The sequence below is a fragment of the Lipotes vexillifer genome, unplaced genomic scaffold, assembly GCF_000442215.2.
Source record: "Lipotes vexillifer unplaced genomic scaffold, Lipotes_vexillifer_v1.1 scaffold231, whole genome shotgun sequence".
NCBI lineage: Eukaryota > Metazoa > Chordata > Mammalia > Artiodactyla > Lipotidae > Lipotes > Lipotes vexillifer.
In genome coordinates this window covers 2,899,090-2,915,373 of record NW_006791822.1, presented here as the reverse complement: position 1 = coordinate 2,915,373, position 16,284 = coordinate 2,899,090, and the positions used below count along the sequence as shown (strand labels likewise).

The 16,284-nt window shown below is 38.4% G+C and overlaps 1 protein-coding gene across 2 annotated transcripts in view; it reads right to left on the bottom strand.

Annotated features, from left to right (window-relative positions):
- The window catches only part of PDE5A (phosphodiesterase 5A), a 145,998-nt gene that overhangs the window by 3,607 nt on the left and 126,107 nt on the right, over positions 1-16,284 (bottom strand). For both annotated transcript variants that reach the window (XM_007464845.1, XM_007464846.1), the window contains exons 15-19: positions 13,562-13,649; positions 9,745-9,845; positions 7,981-8,058; positions 6,050-6,113; positions 711-785 (exon numbers count right to left, since the gene is read on the bottom strand). In XM_007464845.1, coding sequence (XP_007464907.1) covers positions 711-785; positions 6,050-6,113; positions 7,981-8,058; positions 9,745-9,845; positions 13,562-13,649 — 406 coding nt within the window. The remainder of the gene's footprint in view (positions 1-710; positions 786-6,049; positions 6,114-7,980; positions 8,059-9,744; positions 9,846-13,561; positions 13,650-16,284) is intronic.

The following is a 16,284-nucleotide window of genomic DNA, read 5'->3' as shown; positions in this document are numbered from 1 at the left end:
TACACTATACAAAAAGGCAGTATGTATCAAAAAATCTTTAAAATCTGTGTGCCCTACAACACAGCAATTCTGGAATTTATCCTAACAAGGTAATGAAAAATGGCCCACAGATGTTTAGCAACAAAGATGTTTGATATCAAAGTGCTGTTTGTAATACTGAACTCTGCAAACATTGTACCAAAAAGTAAATTATGGTTACATCTATTTCATGTAACCATTATATATGATATATAAGACAGCATCTGTTAGAATGAAAAATGGCTTATGATATTTAAATGGAAAAAGTAAATTACAAAATATAGGTAAAATATGATGACTTGTTATTTGCTTGTTTTCTGTAGCAAACATGTATAATCTTCTAGTAAGAAAAGTTTTTAAAAATAATGAGGGGCTTCCCTGGTGGCGCAGTGGTTGGGAGTCCGCCTGCCGATGCAGAGGATACGGGTTCGTGCCCCGGTCCGGGAGGGTCCCACGTGCCGCGGAGCGGCTGGGCCCGTGAGCCATGGCCGCTGAGCCTGCGCGTCTGGAGCCTGTGCCCCGCAACGGGAGAAGGCCGCGGCAGTGAGAGGCCCGCGCACCGCAAAAAAATAAAAATAAAATAAAAAAAAAATAATAAGAAATTCTGTGCCTAAGATCTCATAGAAGCATAAAAAGAGTCTACAATAAAAAATGTATATGAATAATTCCTACCAGCAAGGTCTCATACTTACAGCAGGCTCTATGTTGAGTTCTTTTCTCTCTCTGTCTCCTTGGTCAAAAAATTCAGTGGCAACAAGTTCTGCTATCTGAAATCAATAACAGACTAAGTTTGGGTAAATAAAAGCATATTACTCTGTAAAACAGAGACTTTAAATGAAGATAAAATCTATCAAAGCTGTAGCTTTCAACCACATCAGTAAACTTAGAATAAAGCAGTAACAACTAATAGAAATTTTGTTTTAATGTGTACCTAATCACAAAGGCTAGAGTTTGTAATCTTCTATAATTACACAGAAAAAAGCAACATTATTTCAACTTCATCAGTCAGTGGAAAAAAAGTACCGTGTGCCCATCTGTATGCATAATCAACGATATATTTATTAAGCATCTGTTGTATGAGGTGCTGTGTAAAACACAGTAACAAATAGGTCCATATACTGAGACTGATATGCCTTTTAGGTTTCTTCTAATCTACCAGTTCCTCCTCTTCTCTTTTTAAAAATATTCCTTATAATTTTGGTTGTTGTTGAATAAACTGGGTTGTTAATCCTGCAGTATTCCACTGTCTGGATTTTGTTGATTGTGTTCGCATGATGAAATTTAATGTTTCTCTGTACCCTGTATTTCCATACACCAGTAATGAGATCTAGACACTTGATTAGATTGAGACTTGAATTTTTTTTTTTTGGCCACGACTGTTGCACAGGCAGTGCCCTGTACTTCTCTCAAGGGCTGTATAATGCCTGGTTGCTTCTCTTTGTGAGATTAACAACCCTTCATGATCTTTGTCTAGATTCACTAATTAAGAGGCTGCAAAAAGGTAATATGCAAAGCAATCATTCCTTTTTCCTTTATAGCTGAAATAAAGTTCCCCATATCAATTATTTAGTTACCCTAAAGCAGCAGTCCCCAACCTTTCTGGCACCAGGGACCAGTTTCGTGGAAGACAATATTCCCACGGACCAGGGTCGGGGGGGATGGTTTTGGGATGATTCAAGTGCATTATATTTATTGTGCACTTTATTTCTGTTATTACATTGTAATATATAATGAAATAATTATACAACTCACCGTAATGCAGAATCAGTGGGAGCCCTGAGCTTGTTTTCACTTGTCACTCACTGATAGGGTTCTGATACGAGTCTGTAAGCAACTGATTTATTATGGTCTCTGTGCAGTCAAACCTCTGTGCTAATGATAAACTGTATTTGCAGCCACTCCCCAGCGCTAGCATCACCTCAGCTCCACCTCAGATTATCAGGCATTAGATTCTCATAAGGAGAATGCAACTTAGATCCCTCACATGCGCAGAGCATAGTAGGGTTCACACTCCTATGAGAATCTAATGTCACCACTGATCTGACAGGAGGCAGAGCTCAGGCGGTAATGGGAGTGATGGGGAGCGGCTGTAAATACAGATGAAGCTTCACTCGCTCACCCGCCGCTCACCTCCTGCTGTGAGGCCCGGTTCCTAACAAGCCATGGACCAGTTACCAGTCCTTGGCCCGAGGGTTGGGGACCCCTGCCCTAAAGTACAATTTGTATAAGTAAAGCACGAGAAATACTTGGTTTTCTCTACTTTAGTTACTATTAAAAAAAAAATAACTTGGTTCTCAAGCATCCACCAAAGATGGCTATGGAAGGTTTTATTGTTTTTATTATTATTTTGATCTCTTGGATTTAAACATTATAATGTATTTCAATCCTCACTGACACTCATACGTTGTTCCATTTTGGCCAGTTGAGAGCATATTAAGTTGGCTTCTTTGTTCTTTTGACATGGCTTCATCAGTCTTTGATAGCTTCCTTGCTTTCTGCTATAACAACATGTTCTAGGCTCATCTTGTACATTGCCTGCTTTGGAACCACAATCAGCCGTTTCATTGTGGAGGCCTAATTCCTTTAAACTGAGGTATTTGGAGACCTCAATCTGGGCACTAGGTTCATTCATTACTACCAGGGTGATCATTATTTTTAAGCCCTTTTAATGGATGGAGCTAAGATACAACGTAAGTTCATACAGTATTTCCTATTCAAATTCAGGACTACAGGATTTCTGCAAAACCTTATCCACCTTAGATCTTTATCTTTCCACTCATGCTGAAAATCCTGCTTCTCAACAATACCAATATAATTTTTCATTTGCTTTTATCCCACATCACCCACAATGGTGACTGAATATCTATACAAAATTACCACTCATATGATTAAAAACAGTTTTAAAGGTTTCTTTTTTGGGGGAGTTCTTTTTGTTCTCAGTGTACATCTCACCAGAGTTATATGGTCAAATTACTGTTTTAATGTCACTTGGAATAAAACAGTCCCTCTCAGTGTGGTTCTGCAACCAAAATCATTTTGTTTCATTTTACTTTCAAGGTTAAGTGATTTTTTAAAAATTCAATTTATTTTATAACTAAGAGCAATTTACATGGTTCTAAATTAAATCTACAAAACAAGTATATGCAAGCAACTCTAGCTTATATCTCTGTTCCCTCTTATTCCCTCCTTCCCCTGAGGGAAAAAAATAACTTTTTTGTGATTAATCCTTCTGTTTTTTTAAAATATAAGCAAATATGTACATATATTATTTCATCTCCTTCTCAGATAAATGGTAGGATACGATACCCATTTTTCTCTGCCTTGCTTTTTTTTTTTTTTTTACTTATAATATATCTTTGTAATCACTCCCTGGTAGTATATAGAGAATTCTCATTTCTTTTTGCTGTTGGCAAAGGATTCATCATGTAAATGTACTACAGTTTATTCAATCAGTAACCTATTAATGAACATTTGGGTTATTTCCAGTGTTTGCTATTACAAATAGCACTAAAATGAATAGGCTTGTGTAAATGTCTTTTTATATTCTTGCCAGTACATTTTTGGGATAACATTCTTAGGAATAATGGTAAATGAATTTGTGTATTCATATACTTCCAAAGGGTTATAGTATTTTGCATTCCTTTTTTTCCCACAGCTTCCCCAACAGAGTATGTTGTGAAACCTTTGGGTGTTTGCCAATCGGACAATTGAGAAATGGTGTCTCCGTGCTTCTTTTAAATGAAGTAGAATTTACATACTGTGAATTGCATAGACCACGGGTATACAGTTCAGTATATTAATAAATGCATGTAACTAGGTAACACACACCCCATCCAAGAAACAGAATATTTCTGTCACCCAGAAGGTGCCCTGAGGCCCTTTCACAGTGAATCCCTGCACCTTCTTCCCTCCCTCCCCACCCAACCGCTATCCTATCAACTACTTTTGCCTCTTCCAGAACACCACATAAATGACATAACAGTATTCTTTTGTATCTGGCTTCTTTTGCTCAGTTTAGTGTTGATGAGACTAATCCATGTAGTTGCCTGTATCAGTTTCAGTTTCTTTTCACTGTTGAGCAGTGTTCCACTGTGTGAAGGAGCAGTGTACTACAATACATTTATCCATGCTCCTGTTGAGAGACTTTTGGATTGTTTCTAGTTTCTGACTATTAGGAGTAACGCTGTTATTGTAATGAGATTCTGTACAAGTTCTTTTGCGTCAGTGTAGTTTTTGTTTGTTTGTTTGTTTGTTTGTTTTGTTTCATTCTTTTAAGGCCACACCACGTGGCATGCAAGATCTTAGTTCCCTGACCAGGGATCGAACCCCCGCCCCCCGGCCGTGGAAGCACGGAATCTTAACCACTGGACTGCCAGGGAAGTTCCATGTGTCAGTGTAGTTTTAACTTGCATCTTTCCTTATGATTGAGGTTCTGAGAACCTTTTCAAATGAGTAAGAGCCATTCACATTTCTTTTTCTATCAACTTTTTGTTCAAATCTTTGGCTCATTTTCCGGTAGGGTTGTTGGCCTTTTTCTTCTCTATTTTTAAGAAGTTCTTTAATATTAGGGATATTAACTATCTATCAGATAAAAGTTGCAAATATTTTTACCTGTTTTTCATTGTCTTTCTTTGCTTATAGTGTCTTTGCCATGCAAAAAATTTTCTTAATTTTTTAATTTTCTTGTAATCAAATTTGTCAGTCTTTTCCTTTATTGATTCTGCATGTTGAGCCATGGTTAGGAAACTTTTCTAACTCCTTGTTTATAAAAGAATCCACAAACGTTTTTATTTAGTACTTGTATGGTTTAATTCTCTGCACTGAACTCTATGCCCCATTTGGAAGTATGCAGAATAGATCCAATTTCATCTTTTGCCATCCAGCTATGGAAGATGGGAAAATCATCCTAACCTTATTTAGTAAAGTCTATTTTCCCCCGTTATTTGAAATGCTATCTTTATTATATATTAAACGTTCTATGCAATTCTAAATGTTCTATTATGTTCCACTGGTCTGACACCAATACCAAACTGTTTTAATTATAGAGGCTTTATAGTGTTGCTTTTTATGTCTGGACCCCAACTTCACTGCTGTACTTTTTCAGGGTTTCATTCAGAAAAAAGAAAGAGTAAATGAAAAGACAAATTGTTCCCTCTTCCATTCTCTTTCCTATTTGGAAATGGGCGTATAGTCTTATTTATTATGGAGCAGGAAGGTCTATAAAGACATTTCTTGAGTGCTTGTGGCATGTCAGCTTTGACACACTGCAGAGTGCATTCCTGATACTGTTTTCTCAGCATTTGTTTCATGAGATGAGCCTGTCATTACTGGGCTCCATGACTATGCAGCCCAGAGCTGTGACCAACAGCAGTGGTCAATAATCTCAGGTAGTACATTTAGGATTCAAGATGTAATCTCAAAAAAACAAAACCACAACATACACATCATTGCATATATACCCACCCCTTCTTTTAGCTTAGGGCCTTTATCGCCATTGCAAAATGTTACAGCAGTTACTTATTTAGAGAGAGGATGTATTTCTAGCCTCCTAGCCACAGGCCCTGATCAGATCCTTCCTGACATCTTATATCAACACGTCCTATACTTCTAAGCACTAGAAGTGTTTAAGTTCTACTTGTTAATGCCTATTTAGAGTTGAGGTATAGCCTAATACGCTAACCGTAAGAAAATTAAGTTTGCTTCTTCTAAACTTTAATATTATTAAAGGGATGTGTTAAAAAAAAAAATCCCCAACTAAGCCAGCAGTAGTACTGGAATTAAGCTTTATCAACAGCTAGGTTTTGCTGTGTTAATATAGATGCTTTCTTTCTTAATATATCTTACAGATATTATTAAGTGCTAACGAGTCCTCTAAAAAAGAAAACCTGTTTATGTCCAATTATCTGCTTTTAATACTACTTAAAATTTAGATAAAAAGTTCCCCCAATACTTCAAAAACTATATTTAAGAGCAAAGATTTTTCTTATTTTGACTTTTTAATTATTACTTTTATCATCACTAAGCAACATACCCGTTGTTGGATAGGCCAGGGTTTTGTAATTGCAGAAAGATCACAAGCTGTCATCAGCATCGCTCTGTTAAGGGAAAAAGAAGCCCAATACTCCTGTTTAATTTTATGTGAATATAAACCCTAGTGATCAGTTACTAATAAAAAAGTTAAATTAAAACCCTCTAAACTACGAGGATGGCAGTTTATAGACTAAAGAAACAGAAATAGAATTCACATAGAAGCAGGGTTGATACAGTGATATCACAGTGTCATTGTTTTGGTTACCCAGTGAACTACTGGAGTTTGCCTTCACACTGCCTCATTTATCTCCAGATTAGCAGCAGGAGAGAAATTATTAACCTTTGAGCAAAAACTTGCCTGCTATTTTTATTTTTTTTACTTTGGTCTTCCAATCTCAGTGACAGTATGATGAAAACACATTGATTACTAATAATTAACCATTAAAGGATAACTTCAGCTGTCCTACTGACAAAAGTTCCGTGACAGCAAGAACTATGGTGGGTCATACTAATTCACTCAACAAAAGTAGTGACTCCTCTGTGAAAAGCCTTTGAATTATTGAACAGTATCTGCTGGAGAAAAGAGGGAAATGAAAGGATGATGCTGGTTATTCCTTCGCTTGTTAGAGAAGTTGGAAACCATACTGGAGTCTGGAGTCCGTGACAAGGCGCTCTACAGCTCAATATTATATAAAACTACTGTATGAAAATAGTTCTCTCTTTAGTGCAGTGTTTTCCCATGTCAGGTCCAAATACCTGCCATCTAATCCTTTTAATTTGTTTGAAGACATAGGCAGAAAGGCCGTCACTGTCATATAGAAGCACTCAAGGTGAAGGACTGTATCACTTATCCCTCTAAGGAAACCCAACCTAAAAGTACATTCTCCCTAACCATATTAGGCCACAGAGAAAATGGTTTTCTGCCTCTAATTCTATCTCTTATACCAACTCTCTCGCAAGTAATGAGTGCACCAGAGAAATCTTTAATCATGAAGGATTTCAATAATACTTGCCAATACAAACTGCCTCCCCCAAAGAAGACTACGCACGTGTGTGAGCTTAACTACAATCTGGACTGTGAAGAGTGGAAGAGGCAACGCAAGCACTAGATGTCCTGAGTGCTTGTCTGCCGAGAGGTCAGAAGTTAGGAGAGTGGAGCAGTGAAAACTGTGGCACAGGCTTGGAATTGTGGTCAGATTCCACTTTTGTCATTGAGAAAAACTGTTCACGAATCACAGTAGCGTGTCCGTACTTTTCTAAGGCACTGTTCTAAAAGCACGTTGAGACTCTTAGGTGAAGCATGACTATAGAGAACAGACAGCTGGGCATTTGTATGTTTCCTTATAATCTGCATCTTTGTTTGCATGTGAAGTAATACCAATCTATTTAAAGAAATGTTGGTTATAAAATTGTAATACAGCACTATCCTTAGTATTACTACCTCTATCTTTTCTTTATTGTTGACACTTAGCTCTTTTTTATTGATCCAGTTCTTGTCATGACAAAGGCAGTGATAATAATAGCAAAGGATGGGAGGGAGGGGCAGAGGAACAGGTGAGGAAAAACAGAAACCCTTAAGTTCTGACAGCGCTACTCTGCTATCACGTAAGAGAAGTAAACACTTCACAGCCATGTTCTCGCTCCTGCATTCTTTAGGATGCTATTTTCAGGTCTTCAGTTCCAAAGAATTGTGAGTATGAACAAGGGAACTCTATAGCCTGGTACTGATACTCTACCACATTTTAAAGGTCCTTCTAGGACGAAAGTGATTCATTCACTTGAATTTGCAAATGCATTTCTTTTCAAGCAAATATTTATTTTTGTACAACACTCAAGAATTCTGACAGCCTATAAGATCATCACATTGTAACAAATAATTGCAATAAAATTAGGTAGCAAAACTTCAGCTTTAAGGATAGTAATCCTACTTACAAAAACAATTCCTTTTGATGAGGATCTTCCATGTCGAATTGATTTTTTCTTATAAGTTCAAAAAATTCTCCTCTCCTCCTTCAAAATAAAGACAAATACTTCGTAGTTATGATGAGTCCCCCAAGCTCTTATCCCTTTGGTCTAGAAAGACTCATAGAGTAAAATTTTGGGGGAAAAAATCTCTAATGGTTTTTTCTCATCTTAGAATCCAATATAAAAATCATCGTTTAAAAATCTTAAATACCTTACCTTCTTCTCTTCTACCATATTCTTTGGTTGAAACATTAAATCTCACCTTGTTTTTAACTACAAATCACAAATAATGGAAATTTCAATTCTTGAACGTGATTTTAAGAAAATGAACCAATGTGAGTTAAAAGTCTGATGCCAAGAATGATTTAAGAAATTTTGCGTATGGCATAATAAGATCTATATGCTTTCAGTTTAATTTCATATACCTCATTCACATATATTATGGTATAGGGTAAAAAATGTTCATAATAATTACTCTGTCACTATAAAGTTGTGAAGTCCTTCTGAAGCAAAGAATGACCAAGTAAAGTATAAACTAATATTCATTCACTGTACAGTGAATACCTCTATGTGCTCAACATTGTTAGGCGTCTTGGGAAATTATTAGACATGAGTTCCTTTCACAGTGTTTAAAGTCTAGTCAAAGACACAAACATAAGAGAAACTTACATAACAAAACTGCCCGTCTGTGACTAAGTACCAAAAATGAAAAGACGTTTCAAAAGGGTTCAGAGGGGAGACCCATGTGGCCTGGAAAGGTCGGGAAGTCTCTGTGGTTAGAGGTATTTTTCAAATTCTTGGTAATTTGATAATCTTTATTCTGCAATCATTTTGAATACACTGAAATTTACTATATTTTCTTTTACCCTAATTAAAGTGCTCCAAAATCCAAGGAAACAGACCCTTTTAGATGTAGTTACTTTCAGATGCACAGCAGAGGATATCTGGTGTATGGTTTTGTGTGTTTCTTGTTTGTTTTTACTTCTCAAAACAGTGGCTAAAACCATAATGCACATCCTTGTACAGAGGGAGAGAGGCCCATGTTCCTGAGAAATCCCTTGAGTGTGAATGCCGGACTCCCCTCACTCCCAAACGTGCAGCAAAGACCTCAGTCTCTGTGTGGGAAACGAATGCTTGCCCAAAGGCAGCAATGTCTTTCCTTGCTTTTAGAAAGGCAGTTTAATGGTGCAAACATACCTACATCCCTAATACACTCTAATGCATACTTTAATTTTTGAATCATTAACTTCATTAAAGTTCCGCATAATATCCTTCTTTTGCCAAAATCCAATAAAAAGAAACAAAATTTACTTGTCTGGCACTCAGCTCCTTTTCCAGCCCACGTAAGCTTGGATGACAGTATAAAGGAATTGTGAAATGGTCAGAAGTTGGGGGAGAGAAGGAAAGGAGGAAAAGCAAATGGCCTACAGAATCTTTAGGTTGGCCAACCCAGCTTGGAATGACCTTGAGATGGTTATTTGCTTTGCGCATTATTTCAGAGACAAACATCAGAAATAACTCTGTATTCTGTAATTTCTATAGCATTAAGTAAGCAGAAGGAGTAGACTTTTCTGGCTTCCTTTGAGAAACTGCTTGATAGACAGTTTGATAGACAGCTTTGCCAGGACATTTGTCCTTATAATCTAAAAATACCCCAGTGTGGATTTTTAAAGTTTGAAACAATACAAACACATCCAAGACCTATTTATCAACATATTTCTTAAAACTTACTTAATGTACAGTGCTAGGTCTGTAGCTAAAATAGCTTGCTTGATTATTTTCAGCGTGGTCTTATATTCTTCAATGGAGAGGCCACTGAGAATCTGATTGCCCTTTATAAAAAAAAGAAAACCATCATTAGCATTCCACCTGGAGAAGCTGCTGATAAGAACAAAATCTGAAAAAATAGTCACATCTCTTAAACACATGCCTAGTATTCTGAACTCAAGAAGATAGAGGACACCTGCTTACATAAAGTAAATACCATGAAATAATGTTTCCTCTCTATGCACCCACCCTCATCACCTTGTCATACAAGAAAAAACAGCTTCATGATGGTTCATGGGCCAAAGTATGCATGTTTCTCCAACTCTTCTACTCCTTAGGCTTTAGTCCAGGCCCCAAATCTAATAACTATATACCTTTTTCCTTTGGGCAGGCTAACTGCTATGATCTGAGAACAAGTAAAACTTTGAAAAATCAAAAACTGTATTAATAGATGTGAAGAACAGGGTGAGGAAATTGTAAACAATTGATTATTTTAAAAATCATTTCTCTATGGCATCTGTAATAAATCCAATAACATTTCTGCTGCAGATTTATATAATTTTAACTTCATATTGAGAACAGTGTGTATTCCTCAGGAACATGCCAATACAGATGGGTAGAGGGTGTGAGCAATGATGTGCTTAGTGGTGGTATAAAGAAAGCAAGAGTTGAAACATCTATAAGGAATATTTCAAAGGTGGCTAATCCATGTGCAAGTTATCTAAAGTTTTTGCTATGTAACCATTTTTTATTTCTTGCCTGTAATTTAAAGCACAGTGACTCTCTAATCTTGAACTAAGTAAAACGTACATTGGGTACCCAGAATATACTCAAAACAACATCTGTAAATTGAGTCAGATGTGCTTCCTAAACCTCAGGGCTGAGAAAAAAACCCAGAAGCTTAGAAATAGGGTCTGGAGGTAAAGGATTTGTTCTGAAGAAAGGAAACTGCTGAGCCAGGTTCAAACATTGGTTAGAGGATAACTGATGCTGAAATTGTGGTAAACGTCTAATTAATGAATCTGTGATTACACAAGAAACATTATTTTTAAATATTAAGCCACTTTAGATTCTGGGCAAAACAAAACTATATTCTGATACTTTTATTTATTTTAAGACAAAACTATTTCAAGTGGAAAAGTAGAAATGTCTTTTGGTATTGTATTTTTATTTTCCCTTCCAAAAACAAAGGCTGTAAATTCTTGTGTATTGGTGCTTACAAAGACAGAATATAGATGGGCCTTATAATGTGAGGCCAGTTATATATACAACCAGATTCCTTTTATGTTAAGTAATAATATATTACATAAGTTTTATGTTATCTAATAACAGAGAGAGCTATGATAGGCATACTGTAAAATATGGGTTTTTTTTTTTAAAAGGTTAGCAATATTTTCCTTAAAACTAAATAGGATATTAAAATGAAGTTTGAGCTGAAGGGCAAAGACAGCAAATTCCAATGAAGGTACAGATGTTGCTGCTATATAACTCGACACACACATTCCTGAGAAGTCTCAGTTCGGAAAAACCCCACACTAAAAATAACATGGTTTTTGGGAGAAACAGTGTTGGGGCAGACCACTCAAAGCCTATGTAACTTTATAACCAGAGCACAGACCAAATCAAGAACTGGTACCTCTGGAGGTAACTTGGACAGGCCAGGCTAGCAAGTCTGGAGGCTGCTTCTGAGGACATTAAAGAAGCACAGAAACAGCTGAGTGGAAATGGTGGTTTGTGGAAGCCCAGAGGCAGCACAGGGGGAACTGGGTCGCGGAGACAATGGGGCTGTATTAAGGGAGGTGCTGAAGGAAGAGCAACCTCCTTCCCGTGGGCCCAGAGCAGCCCAAGGCGAGGGAGAGCGCCTCAGGGCTAAGTGCCCATTTTCAGTATTCCTAAAACAGAACCGAAAGGGTTGCTCGTGCAGGAGCCAAGCAGAGGGCTTCTTCCTTCCTTGCTGAAGGTCAAAATTCAACTCCCATAATTCTGGCACCTTACCCAAGAGAACTTGAAACAGTATAACTTATACATTCATGAAACAGTATAACTTATACATTTTACTGACATCATTCCCCTACCTCCCAATCATACATCAACTAGTTCACGTTAACCAGTCACATCTGTAGCAGTCTGTACTAGAGCATGTGCAGAATTTATAAGGAGGTGCCCAAACTGGCCACATAACTCATCCCTTCACCCGCACCAACAGGTGCGATTGCGTTCCCCTTCACTCAAGTAAGAGAGAGCGGCTTGAAGTCACGGCGTATGCCTGCTGGAGTTTGCTGGGTCGGGTGGGCTCCAGTACCCTTGTGTCCGATTCCTGTCTGGAAAATCTACAAGGCAAGACACAGGCTGGCTGGATGCTCTGCTGCAGCAGTGAAGGAGAGGTTGCTACCGAACAGGATGGCCTGCCTTCTCTGAGTTTTGGAGGCATGGGGTTGGTTTAAATCCTGTCCTGTTCAAGAGGCCCACAAAGAAGGCAAAAGAACCTTAGCAGAAAGGAGCTGAAAGCCAACAATCAGAGTTCCAGGAGCTGAGGAAGGAGCCATAAGGTGATAAACTGGACAGGTCATATTAAGGCGACGTCAGTGGAAAAGCCACACCGTTAAGGCGCTCGGCCAGGATCACGGAATTACTCGTAAGAAAAGAACTTGGTTTAAACACCTACCAGGCACAGACAGGGGGACACTCAACACACTACCAGTCTGTTGAGAATGTTCTTACCCCTCTTGTTTCCTATTCTCCAAGTCTGGGGGAGTAGGAAGGGACATGGGGGTTTGGGGGTGAAGGAGTCAGAAGAAACATAAGGGAGGGACGAAAGGAGCCAACCAGGGTGGGAAAAGAGAACCTGAAACTTTAAGTCAAGCCCCAAATCTGGACTACTACATAGGGCTGCACATTTTGGTTTCTAAATTGAGAACTGTATGCTATATTTTAGGACCTGAAGTAGTAACTAGAGGGTAAAACTTACCAAAGAGTGACCACAAAAGTCACGGGCCGCCTGTGTTTTCTGGGGCTCGGGGAAGAACTAGTGCCACTGGGCAAATGTAAAGTGATGGAGGTAAAACTGCTTTAAAATTATATACCGTGCGTTTGTGCTTGTTCAACGTAATCGTCTACAACTTTCACTGTTTTCTTATTATAAAGGTAATATACGCATACAATGGGTAATGTGAATAATGAACAACAAGTCAAAACCAGAAAATAAAAAAAGTATTAATAGTTTAACTAGACAAAGACAGCCGTTGCGAACATTTTGGCATATATCATTTTAACCTTATTTTCCTTAACATAAATATGAGTAGAGTAACATATTATATGCTTTCTTACATTGATAAATATTCATTTAGCCAAATTGTTGAATAGCTTTATTCCTTAACGAAAATGTTTATTAGTGGTCAAAAGTTTCCACAAAAAGAGGAAAAGGTGTTGCCTTATGAAAGAAAACCTTTGAGAGTAGTATAAACCACGTCATTTGACAAAAGTAAAAACAAAAACAGAACTGAGAGCCATAAAATACCAGTTTTGTTTGCTTCCAATTTGGAATAACCAAATGGAGGTGAGTAACCAGTTTCCCCTCTTCAGGCAACATTTAGACAGTTTTGGTTTCTAGAGAAGTGAGGCTGCGAAGATCTCAAATGTTTTGGCTTTGCCTTTCTTACCCAAAAAGGAATAAAGCATGCTCAAGAATTTATGTTGTTGGGAATAAATCCAAAACTTAAAAATAAAACTGAATTTATAAAGCGCTCTGTTAAAATTCTACAACCATAAATTAGGTACTTACAGGACTATTAAGGATCATCAGGCACTGGTCAAAATGATGATGCTCCATGATTGAATGGCAGTAGAGCTGAGCAAGTGGGTGTTCACTTCTGGGTTTGTTGAAGAAAGGAAGAAAGTTTAAAAAAATTATCAGTTTCCCCAGTATATCAGTTATCAATTTCTTCTTGTTATTGGTTAACTGAAAAAGAGGCTACTTCACAAAAATTAATCCAGCTAACAATTTTCTCTCCTTTTGCTGAGTGACGGAATCTCTGGGAAATACAAATTGTATTTCAAATTGTTTTCAAATACCAATGTTAACTGATGCCGGTTCAAAGTATGAACAATTTCATTGGTTTTAATATTTATTAAAATAGTAGAAGGAATAAGGACAAAGGATTACTTTCTCTACACATGAAAAGAATCTCTGAAATAGCTGTGCCAATAATAGTTTTCAATTTCAAAAGTGCAATTAATTTAAAATTTGAAATAAATTTCCATGCAAGCCTTTCTTCTGAAATAAGGCTGAAGGTCAGTGTCCCTATGTGTGCCTGTATATAAGAAAAGAGTCAACTGAGATGGAATTAGCTGAGGTGTGAGTGATGAGAGGCAAGGAAATGGGGGACAGTGGGTGCACATTCCCTTCTGGAGGAAGGAAGGAGACAGCTGAGTCAGAAAAAGTTCCCCACGTGGGATCCAGGTTATTTCAATGCAGGACATCCTGGCGGTGCTCTAAAATGAACTTGGGGAAAACAGTAAAGACCGTTTGGCTGAGTGAAGTGAGGGGAGGAATATTATAGTCAATTCATTATATGTAAGAGTCACAAATCAAGTTCTAAAGCATGACAAGCAGAGTCCTCCACCTATGTCTCATGACCCTTCACATGTGAACATAAAGCACCATTTCCACTCTTTGTTCTTTAAAAGAAAGACAAAAAGTTATAGTTCCTGAAAGTCTCTGTTTCTTGAATTAATAGGACGGGTTTATGAATTGTAAAGCACGATACAAGTGTTAGATAATACAATTGATTTGTTATTCCTCTGTACTAGTACATGAATCATTATTTTACTTTGCACTTAATCTGTTGAAGACAGAGAACCTACCCAAGACAAGAAATGTAACACAGGAAAAAGTGAGTTGGAATGAGAGAAGCTTAAGGGAAAACAAAAACAGTAAAACGAAAATAAAGGTAAGAGAATGGGTGACCTCATCTACTCCTAGTGTTTAACCCACCACGGATATTGCGGACTTCCAAACTGCCATGTTTTGTTGTAACCTTTCCCAAGTGAACTCCTGCCTTGTCTTCTTTGTTCCTTTCGTATTTAGTGAGTTGTACCATGGGTCAGATACTGTGCTTATCACTGGACAGTGGGAAGACAATGGATGGACTAAAATGAGCAGATTTGTAAGAAAAGATAAATTTGCTGGAACCAAGACTGGAGATGCATGGAGACTACTGGGATTTAGTTAGGAGACTAGTGGGAAGCCGTTCTAGTAACCCAGGTAAGAGACAGCCTGGGTTACAGTGGTGGAATCCCAAATAAAAAGAGCTGCTTAGGAGGTAGATTAGTTAGGAGTTGGCAGTGAATCCTGATGTTGGGAGCTAGTGGGGATGTGGGAGATGAAGGGGGAAAGTATGGAGGCTAAGCTTCTGCTCTGTCATTTCTGACATAGGAGAAAAGGGAGAAGCTGATTAGAGATGGGGGATGAAGTAGGGGAAGATGGACTAGTTGAGTGTTGGATCTATTAATTTTAAGGTGCCTGAGGTACAACCAAATGGGTATAACGGTCTGAACTCGGGTCTGGGCTGGAGAGAGAGATGTGGATCACATCAACATGCTTGGAAATCCAAGCCACAGGAGTAGATGAGGTGCTCCAGCGAGATGGCCCGGGATAAGAGAGGGCCTAGAATAAACAGAATCGATGATCTCCCTCCAAATCCTGCCTGTATTCTATAGTCTCTATTTTGGCAATAGCATTTTCTCATCACTCAGACAGGGTAAGCTCAAGTCAGCTTCAGTACAGCTACCGCCTTCCTCATTCCCTTCACTTAGAAAAGGAAAAGCTTCTAGAGTATCTGTTATTTTCGTTTATATGAGGAATCCAAGCACATCCAGTATTAGCTTAGTATCAGTTTTATTCTGCTAGGTGTTTATAAGTCTGTTACCCTGTTAGACTGTATTCCTTTTGAGTTTGTTATCATTAGGGAAAACGAATCTACCAATTACTGTTTACTGAGAGCCTATACCATGTCCAGCACTGTGCTAAGTAGTTTACATTTAATTTTTACAATAGCCCTCTGTAGGACACTTCAGCTCACCACATCAGAATCTTCGGTCCCACCTCATACTGCAGCCATTGATGTAGTGTCCAGCTTCATGCCTGCTCTAACAAACTGCACGAGGAGCCCGTCAGAAGGCGCCTGCCCTGGCCCGCCGAGAATACCTCTCACTTCTGCCCACAGGAGGGCTCTCTGCACTCACACTCACTCAGCCTGGAGCGTGTGGAGTTAAGGCCTCTGGAGGTCCCCTGTGACTAGTGGGGTATGGCAGCCTCTGGAGCTGCCTCTCCCCCTGCAGTCTCTGTCCTTTTGGGAACAGTTCTGGGTCTCATGTCGTAAGACTTCTTAAAAGCGCCTGGTGGGACTGAGCACCAGCTGCCTGCATGGGTGGACAGCTGGATACCTAGACCTTCTCCTGGCTTTCCCTTTCTTCTCTGTTTCCCACTCCCAGGCCTGCATTCCT